This window comes from Bombus bifarius, unplaced genomic scaffold, assembly GCF_011952205.1.
Source record: "Bombus bifarius isolate JDL3187 unplaced genomic scaffold, Bbif_JDL3187 scf7180000008046, whole genome shotgun sequence".
NCBI classification, from domain to species: domain Eukaryota; kingdom Metazoa; phylum Arthropoda; class Insecta; order Hymenoptera; family Apidae; genus Bombus; species Bombus bifarius.
Window position 1 is genome coordinate 576,233 of NW_022884412.1, and position 12,999 is coordinate 589,231.

Consider the following 12,999-nt stretch of genomic DNA (forward strand, 5'->3'; position numbering starts at 1 on the left):
TCTATATAAGTACACCTTCATATAAACATTCAAAGTCTAATTATGACGTTTGTCGAATTATATAGTGTATAAAGCTATAGTTAAACTAGCATTACGTTTATGCTTTTTATGCAAGTTTCTACTGTATTTTTCGTTTTCAAGTAAAATATTTTACAATAATTTTTTAATTTAATTCTTTTATAGGTGTTTTTATTTCTCTTACAAATTTCAAAATAAAATTCATATATCACAAATTATATCATATAGTGATAGTATCGCTATACTAGTATAATAGGTATATATATGAAGATACTAAATATATACTATAAATATTATATAGAAGATAGATCACTATCGCTATCAGTATTATTACTATATACATTACAATTATTAACCATATTATAAAAACGGAATAAAAGGAAATGTATATAGTTTAATGTATTGTATTATTATATATCTTTCATAGCATACAAATATTTTCATATAATATTACATATTTTTAAAATATTTACATCATGTTCGTCCAGAAATAAAACGTATAAATATGACCCCAAATATTTGCGCAGAAAGACACTTCCATCTCTAATTTAGTAATAGATAAGGAACAATATAATTATTGAGAGAATTTAATTACAATTAAAATCTTAATTAAAACTCCTTTAAAATATTTTATTTTAATAAATTTCAATTAGAAAATTGGAAATATGTTATTAAATACTTGGAAATACAATTACATAATTCAAAAATTTTCCATCTCAGATAACCTTAAAATGAATTAGGAATAAACCTACTTATAGCTACTTCTTGGTTTCTATTTTAAGTCAGAGATAGTAAATAACTTCTACGTGCCAATTACATAGAAGATTTGATTGTAGTGTAAGTAAAATTAACTATTCAAAAGAACACAGTCAAGGTTAATGCGCGTATGCGTACACGAGGATTAGAGGAGAGTTGTTTATTATTTCAATTGTCACCTTAATTGTTTTATATTCTACTAAAGAATTTTTTAATAATACATAATCATGTTATTGAAGTAACTAGAAATAATTGTTGCCATATGGTCATTAAAGAATAAAATCAAGTTGAAAACCCATTGAATTGATTAATCTGAATAAGATGACATCTTTTGTAACAATCTCCACAAAAAGGTTTGTATATAATTAATTTGTTCAACTATAATTAATATCTCTTGAATATAATTAATTTGTTCAACTATAATTAATCTTAAGTAAATATTATAATCAGTTTTTAACTGTATAGAGCTTCTCAGATCAGAAATGTACGACAAGGTAGTATTATTGATTTAGATATTGACATGTTTCTCAAGATATCAAATTATGAAGATACAGTCAGACAACTTGATATCTATTATGGAATTGGTAAGAATATTTATTTTCATATTATTCCATTGTATTATATTTATCTCATGTAGCAATAAAGTAAGTAGATTATATATAATTTTTAGTTAAAAGACAATTGTTACGTTATCAAAGTTGTATAACAGGTCTTTTCCCACAAGTTTCAAATGATAAAGTAGTTGGAAGTGTGAGAGAAAGTATTTACTGTGCGGCCGCTGTATGGAGTTTGTACCAAGCATATAGGTAATAAAGGATTAAGTTTGTCTAGTAATTATTATATTATGGTAAATAATATTATGTCTTTTAGACGTATAGATGATGATCGTGGAAAATCTTATGAACTTGGACAATCAGCTGTAAAATGTATGCGTGGGATTTTAGAATGTTGGGTGAAACAATCACCTAGAATAGAGTTATTTAAACGTAATCAGTGTAATCGCTTTGCATTGCATTGTAAATTTCATTTAGATACTGGTGATGAAATTTTTAAAGATGCCGATTACAATCATTTGCAAGTAATTATAGTACATAGTGAAATATGATAAGATAGAGTGATTTAAAATAATTATTATACCTATTTTATTTTTTGTAGATTGATATTGTTTCACTATATTTGATATTTTTAGTACAAATGATTTCTTCAGGATTGCAAATTATATATACTCAAGATGAAGTAGCATTTATACAAAATCTTGTATATTATGTGGAAAGAGCATATCGTACACCAGATTATGGCATGTGGGAACGTGGTAGTAGATATAATGATGGTACACCTGAAATACATGCAAGTTCAATTGGTATAGCCAAAAGTGCTCTTGAAGCTATTAATGGATGCAATTTATTTGGAGAAAAAGGAGCTTCTTGGTCAGTTATATATGTTGATATTGATGCACATAATCGAAATCGTAGTATTTTTGAAACAATGCTTCCAAGAGAGTCAAGTTCTAAGGTAAAAAATATACATATTATGTAAAAATGTATTATAATTTAAATTTTAATACATTGTACTATTTAGAGTGTAGACACAGCTTTACTACCAACAATATCTTTTCCTGCATTTGCCACTCACGAAGAAGTGTTGTATAATGAAACAAAGGCAAATATAATTCGAAGATTAAAAGGCAATTACGGATTTAAGAGGTTTGGCAGAGATGGATACAAAACCGTTATAGAAAGCAAAGATCGACGATATTACAAATCTGGTGAAATCAAGGTCTCTGATGTATTTGATTGTTAGTATATATTATTTTCAGAATGTGCTTAAATGGATTTATAATTTCTGTCTACATAATTACATTAACTTCTTTTAATAATTTTAGGATGGTATTAAAAAGATATTTTTTTGTTATAGGAATTTGATAATATAGAATGTGAATGGCCATTATTTTACATATTTATGATCATTGACGGCGTTTTTAAGACTTTGCCAGAACAAGTGGAAGAATATCAAAAATTATTAAAAGAACGAATGTACAAAGATATTAATGGAGGTATGTAGATAGAAAATAGATTTGGCTATAATGATATAAAATGTTATTATATTCTGTTTAATTAAATAGATCCTGTAATACCTATGTATTACTATGTACCTGAGGATAGGTTAGAACTAGAAAGAAATGATCCTGGTAGTACATATCGAGTACCAAGTGCTGAAGGAAGAGGACAGAAAAGTTCTACAGATACAGAACCTGGACCCATGTATTTGTGGAATCAAGCTATGTTTATAATTGCTCAACTACTCACTGCTGGTTTATTACATATTAATGAATTAGATCCAATTAGACGTTATCTTCCTTCATACAACAGACCACGAAAAGCTGGAAGATATTCAGCTTTTCAAGTAAGTCAGAGTACAATTTAATTAGTACATTTACTAAATTAATTAGTTATAATAAATTATTTTGTACATGTTTGTTTCATGCAGGCAAAACCGAGTATTGTAAGTAAATGATACAAATAGTATACTGTATTTTGTAGTATTTTGTTTTAATATTTGCAGATTGATAGTAGCTTTATAATGTTATTTAAATAATATATGTATTTGAGCTTTCAAATTAAACAAATGATAATACATGCTTGAATCATGTAGCATATTGTAATATTGAATGTCTATTATTTGCTCAGATTAGTAACTGATTATTATATTAGTCCTCTATTATATATATATATACACACACTTTATTAATGTAAATATTTTTTAATTATAATGCATGAAGCTTGGATTAAGGCATGATTTATCTTAGTCGTTTTTTAAGATGCTTGTTTCTGTCATCTTCTTTTTCTCATTATTATTTCTTAACTGTACAATACATAGTTTATGCATTATTACATCATTACATTGTCTAATTTACAAATTTTTCTAAAAACTTCTAGTTTTCTTTTCATTTAATTGAACTCCTTTTTTAATTTTGAATGTATTAGGGAATGAAAAAATGTATTATATTAATAATTTTAGCGTTCTTGTCATATTATAATAATGCATGATTGACTTATTACAAAATTTCTCTATGTTAGGGAACTCATACTGATCTTGTAGTACAAATCGTTCTTATTGCTGAATCTATGCGATTACAAGCTATGATGGCAACATACGGTATACAAACACAAACGCCACACGAAGTGGAACCAGTACAAATATTATCATCTACACAATTAGTAAAAGTTTATGAAAAATTGGGAGTGAATAATAAACTAAATCTGCAAGGCCGACCAGCAAGACCAATTGGGTCTTTGGGTACAAGTAAGGTATGTTCAATGTATAAAATAAAAATTGATTTAGAAAATTCAATATCACTTTTTTTATAGGTTTATAGAGTATGTGGTATGACAGTACTTTGTTATCCTCTAATATTTGAGGTGTCAGATTTTTACTTGTATAGAGATATGGCTCTATTAATCGATGACATAAAAACTGAACTTCAGTTTGTGGGCAAATATTGGCGACTTTCAGGTCGACCTACTATATGTCTTTTGATACGAGAAGAACATATGAGGTACTTGTTAATTTTTAAATTAATATGTTGAAATTGTAGTTTTTATATCACACTCATAAATAAAAAATTTCTTTGTTAGGGATCCACAATTTAAGGAAATGCTTGATCTTTTTGCTATGTTAAAAAAAGGGTATTGTAACAAAACAAAAGTTCGAATTGGTCGGTTACAGAATCTCATTTCATCTTCATGCATTGGTATAATTAATATTTATACATTTTATTCTCTATCATTTAGTAAATATTAATGCAAATCTAATGTTGTGTAGAACATTTGGACTTTATAAATACTGTAGAGACAGATCTTGAACTTACCCAATTTAAGCAATTAAAACATGATTATATTGGATATCAAAGTTTAACTGATGTACCTAAAGCTTTAACTTATTCTGAAAATATAAAAGATTATTCTGTAAGTATCTATAAATAATAACTATATTTTTTTATTTATTCTAATTGCTTCGTGTTTTAGTATTATATGAATGAACCACTATATAATATCTTAAATGAAATTCGTAACAATAAAAGCTTATATACTTTGTGTCAACTTTATGGTATTTTATTGAAACGAGAAGGAATTAACTATGAAATTAATGGAATGACAGGTACTAATATAAATTGTTATTTAAAGATTATAGGTATATAGTGATATTTACTTTGATTAATATTTTATTTTAGTTGGAGATCAATTAAGATCATTGTATCAACAGGCAGGGTGTCTTAGATATTGGATGGTTGTTCGTTACTGTAGCAGTTTATTGAATCATACCGTTGATAGTATAAGTCCTTTTATAACAGGAGTTCTTGTTAAAGGAAAACAGGTACCTTTGTTAAATTGTTTGGATATTTATAGTGTGTAAATAAAGAATTTTTTATTCATCATTAATATCAGATAACAGTTGGAGTAATTGGACAAGAAGAAACTGTATTTGATAAACCAATGACACCTGTAGAAATCCAGTCAGTTATGTATTCAACAATTCAACCACATAATGTAGTTCAAGCAGTACTTCAACAAGAAGTATTATTGTACTGCGGTCGACTTATTGGAACAAATCCAGAAATGTTTAAAGGAATACTGAAAATTCGTATTGGGTGTGTTTTATGTGTCATCTTTAACATTAATATCTAGAATATTTAGAATAAGTATTATTAAATATTCTTCTTATTTATAGATGGGTCTTAGAAGCAATAAAACTTTACCTACAAATGTTTGTTAAAAATCCTAAACCAATTGAGAACTATAGTCCATTTGAGATTCGTCAATTCCTTATAAAAGTATTGACGGTTAAAGATTGGGCCAACAATGAAAAGTATAAATAATTTAATTTATTTCTCATACAGTACACATTTATCTATTATACATAAATTAATTTTATGTTGTATTAGGATTACAGTTTTAGGACGTAGAAAAATCGAAGGTTGTTTATGTAGAGTACCTGCACATTTTTATAATCATGTTTGGGAAGTATTAATGCGTTGTCCGGATGGTATTTGTGTTAATGGACGAGAATTGCCTCAACAACCTACGCTGTCTAATATGACTCGTTCCGAACTCACGTTTGCTTTGTCCGTGGAATCTTTACTTCACCATATACAATTGCCAGAATATCGCCAAATTATTGTAGAGGTATTCTTTTTTTACTTATACTTGATTTATTTTTCGATTTATGCAAGAGCATTATTATATTCACGAAAAAATATGCAATATGTATAAATATACAGCTCCTATTTTTACAGTTACTCACTATAGTGTCAACAATTTTACTTCGAAATCCAGAATTAAGTTTTCAGAAACAATTAAATCTTAACAAACTCGTCGAAGATAGTTTCCTCATGTATTGTAAGGTACATACATTCTGACTGTAATTTTACATATATTAGTTACAATTATATATGTAAATTCAATATTAAACATAAATTTGTTTAGGATAATAACGTGGAAAAAACTGTTGATCAATCGTTGTTTTTCTCTGCTCACTATTCAATAACTACAGGATATCTTGCTAGAGCTGTAGTAAATAATATGCTTACTGGAGGATGTTTCGCAACTATTAATGACATCAACGACGCAATTGAAACTAGAGAAACTTGTAAAATTACATAATGGAAAAAGTAATTCTTCAGTGCAATCGAATATTGTTTGTAAATACATTATATATAATCAGAAGTATATTTATATAAAAATATGGTATTTTCTTAATGTGTGTATATATATTCCCTTAGCAAGAGAATTTGCTTTATATAAATAAAATCCTGAAAATTATAAAAGATAGTAATTCTGTCGAAAAATCTGTATTCATATATCAATAAAATACATAATTATATGTTACACAGTATACATTTTTTAATATATCACATTTAGATTATAGTAATTTTTATAAATAATTCAATGAAATTTATAAAACTGTACAAACTTAATTGTATTATTTGAATTCACCTTTTAGCAAAATTTGTATCCATTGCTCTTCCAGATCGTTGTATATTATTTATATTGGCTTTAATTCTAGAAGCAACAGTACTTATTTCTGCAGCAGCTGCTAACTGTTTTGTAACAAAATCTTGATTATACACTTTTCTACTATCTATTTCTTTCTTTTCTTCTATGCGATACTTTTTAACATTACGTTCTCGTTCTTCATCTCTCCATGTTGCATTTGCTATCATTTCTTGTCTACGTCGTTCTTTTTCTTCTTCTGTGAGATCCTGTTTCTTTTTAAAATTCCATTTATCTCGATTCTTATCTTTTTTGTAATACTTTCTATTTGTATCAGAAGATAATTTAGAATATGTTGTTTCTTTTTTATGTGATCTCTTTGAAAGATCTTTATACTTATTCTCGGTATTGTATGTATTTTTATGAATACTGCTTCTCCTATTTTGAGGACTGCTTGAACGAAAATCTTTCTCTCTGTGTTTTCTTATCTCTCTATTGAATGACCTATCTCTTCTTTTTTTAATTGAGCTATCATTATTATCATTGTTTGAACTGCATGCTTTAACAAGTTTTTCATATGACTTATGCTTTCTTTCTTCTTCTTTATCAGGTATTAGATATTTTTCTTTACTATGTTTTATAACTTCAGTATTTTTTTCTTTACTTTTACTTCTCTTTTTCCTGTGCTTTTTTATATGTTCATCACTTTCACTTCCTTCGTTACTACTTTCTGATTCACTATCGGAAGTTTCATTTTCTTTTCTAGACTTTTTCTTTTGTTTATGTTTCATCTTTTTCATTGACTTTATTAAATCTTTATTACTAATTTTATCCTTTAATTGTTTATATTTAGTAGTCAGTAATAGGTCAAGTTGTGCTTCATCATCACTATCAATATCTTGTTTGTTCTTCTTCTTTTTCTTTTCACTTTTACTTTTCTTTGACTGCTGTTCCAACTAAATAGTAGTTGATATTAATAAATAAATAATAAAATATTCTAATAAAATATTATAATAAGCCAATATTATCATTTACATACCAATTGTCGTAATTGCTTTAATTTAACTGGATTTTTTAGCAGTTGATTTCTTGTTTCCATCTCCTTCTTCTTTATAGCATATAAGGGGTCTTCTTGCATTTTTCTTGCTAAGTCCACTTGTTCATTACCAGAAAAGAAACGTAATGACGGGGGAATACATTCTGAAATTGCAGATAAGTTATGTATAAAACTTCTAACACTGCGCTATTCTTATACAAATTAACCCCTAGCCCTACGATCTAAGTTCCAACGGCGCGTGCCATAATCATTGGCAGGGTCAGTCAGATGTCGAGCCATTTCATGGTCTAGCTAAGCGCTCGAAGTTGTGCAAGGTACAACTAATTTTATGTTGCAAAATGTTTGATAAATAATTACTACCAATTGATCATTGAACAAGATTTTTAAGGATATCTTTCTAATATTTTATAAGAAAATATATCTGCACTTGCGAATACGACCAAGAAACTCATGTTTCTTGTGTTTGGCCCGAAGGATGTACCACGAGTCTAACTCAATGTTATAGGTTAAAGGATTAAAAACATTTAAAATATAAAATACCGTGTTCAACATGATTTCTTGGTGCTTGGTTTAATTCATTATCCTTTTCTGTTTGAACCATTTGTTCAAATGATTTATCAATTGGCCGTCCAAGTAAATATTCTTCTCTATTGACTAATTGATTTGGTCCTTTATACATCCAATCCAGCTTTTTGTCATCTTTCTTTTCTATTACTCCTTGCTCCATTGCGTATTTTTTCATATCCTCTCGATCTTTCTCCATTTCTATTTCTTTCTTTAATTCAGCTATTTTCTTTTTTTCTCGACTTTGTTGTTGCTCTGCTTTCCAAACTTTTTCTATATTTTTCATAGTAGATGGATGCCATGACTTCTTCAAATTCTATATTAACAAAATTTGCAGTTTTGTTAGATACAATATGTTTCTATTTATTTAATATAATACGTGCTTCTCCAACTTAAAATTTAATTTCAACTTACCAAATCTCCACCACCCATTTTTAGCAGATAATAAGACACGAGATGTATGTGTGAAAGAGATATACTTTTATATTATTCAAATTATATTATATATATTCCAAATATATTATTGCTTTTTTTACCAACATTGATAAACAATATTAGTATTGCTGTACATTATACAACAATATAAAACGAGTAAATATTAAATATTTACGTATGATCTTAAAACATCTCTAGCGAACAATTGAAATTTTATGGCTACAAAGATGGCATTACTGAAGCCATGAGTTGTGAATATTCTTCTTGTAAGATGGTAAATCAAATATTACTTTTTACGCTTATTCAGAAGTTTTCTCAGTGGTCGAGTTTCATCATATTCTGGGATCTGACCTTGGAAATCAGAATGATTTAGACACTTGAAAATATCAAAGAATGACGTGGGTAATGTGACATAATAAAGTAAAGGTGAACAAAAAGTGTGCGTTTATTTAATTTAATTAAGAGTTTATCACATGTGATGAGTAGCGTACATGAAAATTCGTGGTCTTGGGTAGAATATTTGGTGGAAACGATCAATAAGCTTACCGATGACTTAGTGGGCTCAACAACGTTTGAGTTAATATTTCACCCGATCAACAGCATAATCAGCAATGAACTTCAACAAAAATTTTCCGATTTTTTTCACGAATTTATTGATTTGGTAGCATTTGACGATTTTCAGTTGCAATTGTTGAAAGTTTTCTTGTTTACATTTGTTAGTACCGTGGCCCTTATTTTCATCGTTTGGTATATTTACGGTCCAAGAATTTCCGAACAATTTATGGAACCAAGTAAGAAAATCATATTTTCGTTTTGATATGTATACGTATTCACGTTATTGTGTAGAACAGATTGTATGTATGTATATGCTTACAATAGTAAATATATCATTTTCAAAACATGTTTTAATAATACATATATAATTTTTTAAACATATTTTAATAATAAATATATAATTCTCGGAACATATTTTTCGATGACTATGCAATATACTCAGTATCTATTTATATGTCTGTTCTTCCTGTTGCTTTTAATCGCGTAATAATAAAAGCATATTGTTAAGTATAAATTTTTGTCATTAATTTTACTGGATTTACTTTACTTTTATCTTGCAATAGCACACTTTTTATGATTACCAAATAGAACATTGAGGTCTTTTAAGTTCAATATGATTTTTGTGCATTTAAATCACAAAAACTTTTGTAAAAGACACAGTGTAAAAAATTTATTTAAATATTCATAGATATTGCTTTTAAGTTTATAAAATTAAATGTTCAAAAAGAAGTTAAAGGAGTTTTATTGTTTTCTCCTCCATTAATAAAAATCAATATAATTGCAAAAAAAACTGGGGTTATGAAAGACAATGGTATGCCATTGCAAGATTAAGTAAAAATTCTTTTATTTTTGTTGAAGATCAAGGGTAAAAGAGGTAAAAAAGAAATATTTTCTTCAGTATAATGTTCAGTATATGTAATAAACAAATGATATTAAATGATTAAGAAATTATTTGCTGTTAATTTATAGTATATATATAAAAGTTATCATGTCTAAAAATTGAAAATTTAAAAAATTCTTATCTTAATTCTAATAAAAAATATTGTTGTTAACACAGACTCTGTATCAAAAGATTTTGACAGTTCATCTGGTGAATAATTTGTTGGTTAGTAAGTATACATTATTTTACCAAATATAAAGTAATTGTAAGCAAAATGGAATTATTTTTGTACATATATATATATATCTTTAATACGTTAGTAATAAATATATATAGAATTTTTCATTTTTTTCTAGGTTAAATAAATCCAACAGAATTGTTTTGAGCAGAAAATTTAAGTTACACAATTGATCTGCTTTTTACAACCTTTTGGAATGAACCAAGTAACAATTATGTCAGACAAAATTAAATCATTTTTTCACAAGGCAAAGTTGGATGTGAAATTTATGAATGCTGGAAAAGGACACAAGTAATGTTTATCATAATACATTCTAATTAACTATTTGATTTTAACATAAAGGATAGAAATTTTCAGTAGTTTTTTTAATTGTCATTTGAGATACTAGTGAATCTTATGTTTTAAATTTCAAATATATCTCAATACTAAGCTAATTATCATTAATATATTATATCTTTCATAACGCAAAATTATTTTATGTAGATTAACAGAATCAACTAGCAATGATGGATCTACTTCTGTAGTAGAGCCAAGAGAAAGAGTGGAACCTACAGAAGAAGCTAAAGTAGCTGGTCAAGCAGCTTTGACAAGACTGGAAGCAAAAGAATCTAACATAAAAAGATTTAACACGTATGTTTTTCATAAAAAATAATAGTTTTTATTTATAATTTTAAATATAATAACATATTTAATAATATATTATTCATAGATCATATGCAGCTATTAAAGCACAAGTGAAACGAGAATTAAAACAAAAAAGAGAAACACAACAAAATATAGAGAAAAATTATGTGCAATCAGAAGAAAAAACTGAAAATTCAGTTAAGAATAATTCTTTGTTAGCTGTTACCAATGTATACTATCGTTGTTCATATTTATCTGATGAAATATTATCACAAGATGAATGGAAAGTAAAAATAAAAGAATTTTTATATGAACAATTGAAAGGAGAAGATATGGGTTTAATATCATGTTTAATTATACAAAATTGCAATAGTAAAAAGAATAGAATTGATGCTTGTGTTGAAACACTTGGAAAATATCTAGAAAATATTATAAATAATCCAGAGGAAGAAAAGTATCAGAAGATTAGGATGCAAAATAGAACATTTCAAGTAATACTTTTGTTTCTTTAAATAGATTTATTTAAGAAGAAAATAATTTATATAAACTTTTTATTAATATTTTAAAGGATAAAGTGGCCCCTATTGAAGGTGCATTAGAGTTTTTAAATGCTGCTGGTTTTCATCAGAAGAAGTTATTGAATAATGATAAGGAGGATGATTTCTTAATTCGTAATGCAGATAATTGTGATATTGAAAACATTACCATGTTATTGGAAGCATTGAAAACTGCACAGCCCATTCCACTGGAACTAGACAGAAATCTTCAAGTATTGTTACCTATGCAAGCAAACAAGAGAACTGAATTGCCATCGAGCTTTTTCAATTTAACTGCTGAAGATATAGAGAAAGAACAACAACTTCGGTAATTATATATACATACTGTATGCATTAATACATACAGATTAAATATAATATGACTTCATTAAATAAATTATGTTAAACATTTTTCCTTATCAATGTTAATAGAACTGAAGCAGTTGAAAGAGATCAGATGTTAAGAACAAAATCCATGAGAGAAAGAGATGAAAGACAGAGACTCAGAAAATATAAATTTTCATTGATCCGTATAAAATTTCCAGATAATCTTATTTTACAAGGAACATTTTCTATACATGAAAGTTTTCAAAATGTTGTTAATTTTGTTAGTGAGAATTTGATAAATAATGAGAGACCTTTCAGCTTAAAAAAGCTTCCTCAAACAACATTTAGTGAAGATTCTTTTGATAAAACATTACTTGAATTAGAATTATTCCCTGCTGTAATATTGATGTTTTTCTGGAAAAGTAAATCAGAAGAAACAAGTCACAACGAATCTGTAGGATACTTAAAGGAAGAGTTACTTTCTATTATACAACCTGCTTAAATTTGTATTATCTAATCTTTAAAAATTGTAATTATAAATACTGAAAAAGATAAATATAAGTATCATTATGCGGCTTACTTCTTTTAATATGGTAGAAACGATAAAAGGCGGTTGTAATACAAATATTCATTCCAAATTTTAATGGTTCATGCAATGAGAATAGAGTCCTGTATAATGCAGATGAAAGAAAGGTAAATGTTTCATATTTCCTTTTCTATCATATTTTTTCAATATTTGTAAGTAAAATTTATATGATTATTAATTTTAAGTGTCATCTTTTAAATGATAAAAGGATATTATCTAAAATCATTTTCAACAAAAAAAGCTTTACAGATAATAGTGTATATTATTAATTTTCTAAAATTAATAAATATTAAATGCTATTGATAATTTTAATTAAAATTTGAAAGTTCGAAATTTGTTTACTACATTATATGGAGATCTGTATATTAAGAATTGATTGCATAAAAAAAGTACAAGATTCTACAATTTATTAGGATTCTTCCAGCATTTGTAA

At 26.8% G+C, this 12,999-nt stretch overlaps 4 protein-coding genes across 5 annotated transcripts; 3 read left to right on the top strand and 1 right to left on the bottom strand.

Moving 5' to 3' along the window:
- Nucleotides 1-684: 684 nt before the first annotated feature.
- LOC117207846 (probable phosphorylase b kinase regulatory subunit beta) lies at nucleotides 685-6,666 on the top strand. Of its 2 annotated transcripts, XM_033448480.1 has the most exons (20): nucleotides 1,096-1,127; nucleotides 1,240-1,358; nucleotides 1,445-1,580; nucleotides 1,645-1,852; nucleotides 1,930-2,286; nucleotides 2,353-2,550; nucleotides 2,689-2,827; nucleotides 2,897-3,177; nucleotides 3,262-3,276; nucleotides 3,852-4,082; nucleotides 4,143-4,330; nucleotides 4,410-4,525; nucleotides 4,597-4,739; nucleotides 4,800-4,932; nucleotides 5,006-5,148; nucleotides 5,220-5,422; nucleotides 5,503-5,640; nucleotides 5,717-5,957; nucleotides 6,068-6,175; nucleotides 6,258-6,666. In XM_033448480.1, exons 1-20 carry the CDS (start codon nucleotides 1,096-1,098, stop codon nucleotides 6,432-6,434), a joined length of 3,306 nt encoding a protein of 1,101 aa, XP_033304371.1. In that variant the 3' UTR covers nucleotides 6,435-6,666. The 2 variants fall into 2 exon arrangements, with proteins under 2 accessions (XP_033304372.1, XP_033304371.1); XM_033448481.1 differs by lacking the exon at nucleotides 3,262-3,276 and having other exon boundaries at nucleotides 685-1,127.
- Nucleotides 6,607-9,006, bottom strand: LOC117207848 (pre-mRNA-splicing factor CWC25 homolog). The gene is made up of 4 exons (XM_033448485.1): nucleotides 8,800-9,006; nucleotides 8,362-8,701; nucleotides 7,804-7,964; nucleotides 6,607-7,720 (listed from the first exon to the last, which is right to left on the bottom strand). The coding sequence occupies exons 1-4, from the start codon at nucleotides 8,815-8,817 to the stop codon at nucleotides 6,764-6,766; spliced, it is 1,476 nt and encodes a 491-aa protein (XP_033304376.1). The 5' UTR covers nucleotides 8,818-9,006; the 3' UTR covers nucleotides 6,607-6,763.
- Nucleotides 9,007-9,139: 133 nt separating this feature from the next.
- Nucleotides 9,140-10,229, top strand: LOC117207850. Its single transcript, XM_033448487.1, has 2 exons — nucleotides 9,140-9,611; nucleotides 10,077-10,229. Exons 1-2 carry the CDS (start codon nucleotides 9,299-9,301, stop codon nucleotides 10,082-10,084), a joined length of 321 nt encoding a protein of 106 aa, XP_033304378.1. The 5' UTR covers nucleotides 9,140-9,298; the 3' UTR covers nucleotides 10,085-10,229.
- On the top strand, nucleotides 10,125-12,791 carry LOC117207849 (UBX domain-containing protein 6). The gene is made up of 7 exons (XM_033448486.1): nucleotides 10,125-10,249; nucleotides 10,433-10,484; nucleotides 10,612-10,784; nucleotides 10,977-11,123; nucleotides 11,203-11,608; nucleotides 11,686-11,981; nucleotides 12,086-12,791. The coding sequence occupies exons 3-7, from the start codon at nucleotides 10,690-10,692 to the stop codon at nucleotides 12,480-12,482; spliced, it is 1,341 nt and encodes a 446-aa protein (XP_033304377.1). The 5' UTR covers nucleotides 10,125-10,249; nucleotides 10,433-10,484; nucleotides 10,612-10,689; the 3' UTR covers nucleotides 12,483-12,791.
- Nucleotides 12,792-12,999: the final 208 nt, after the last annotated feature.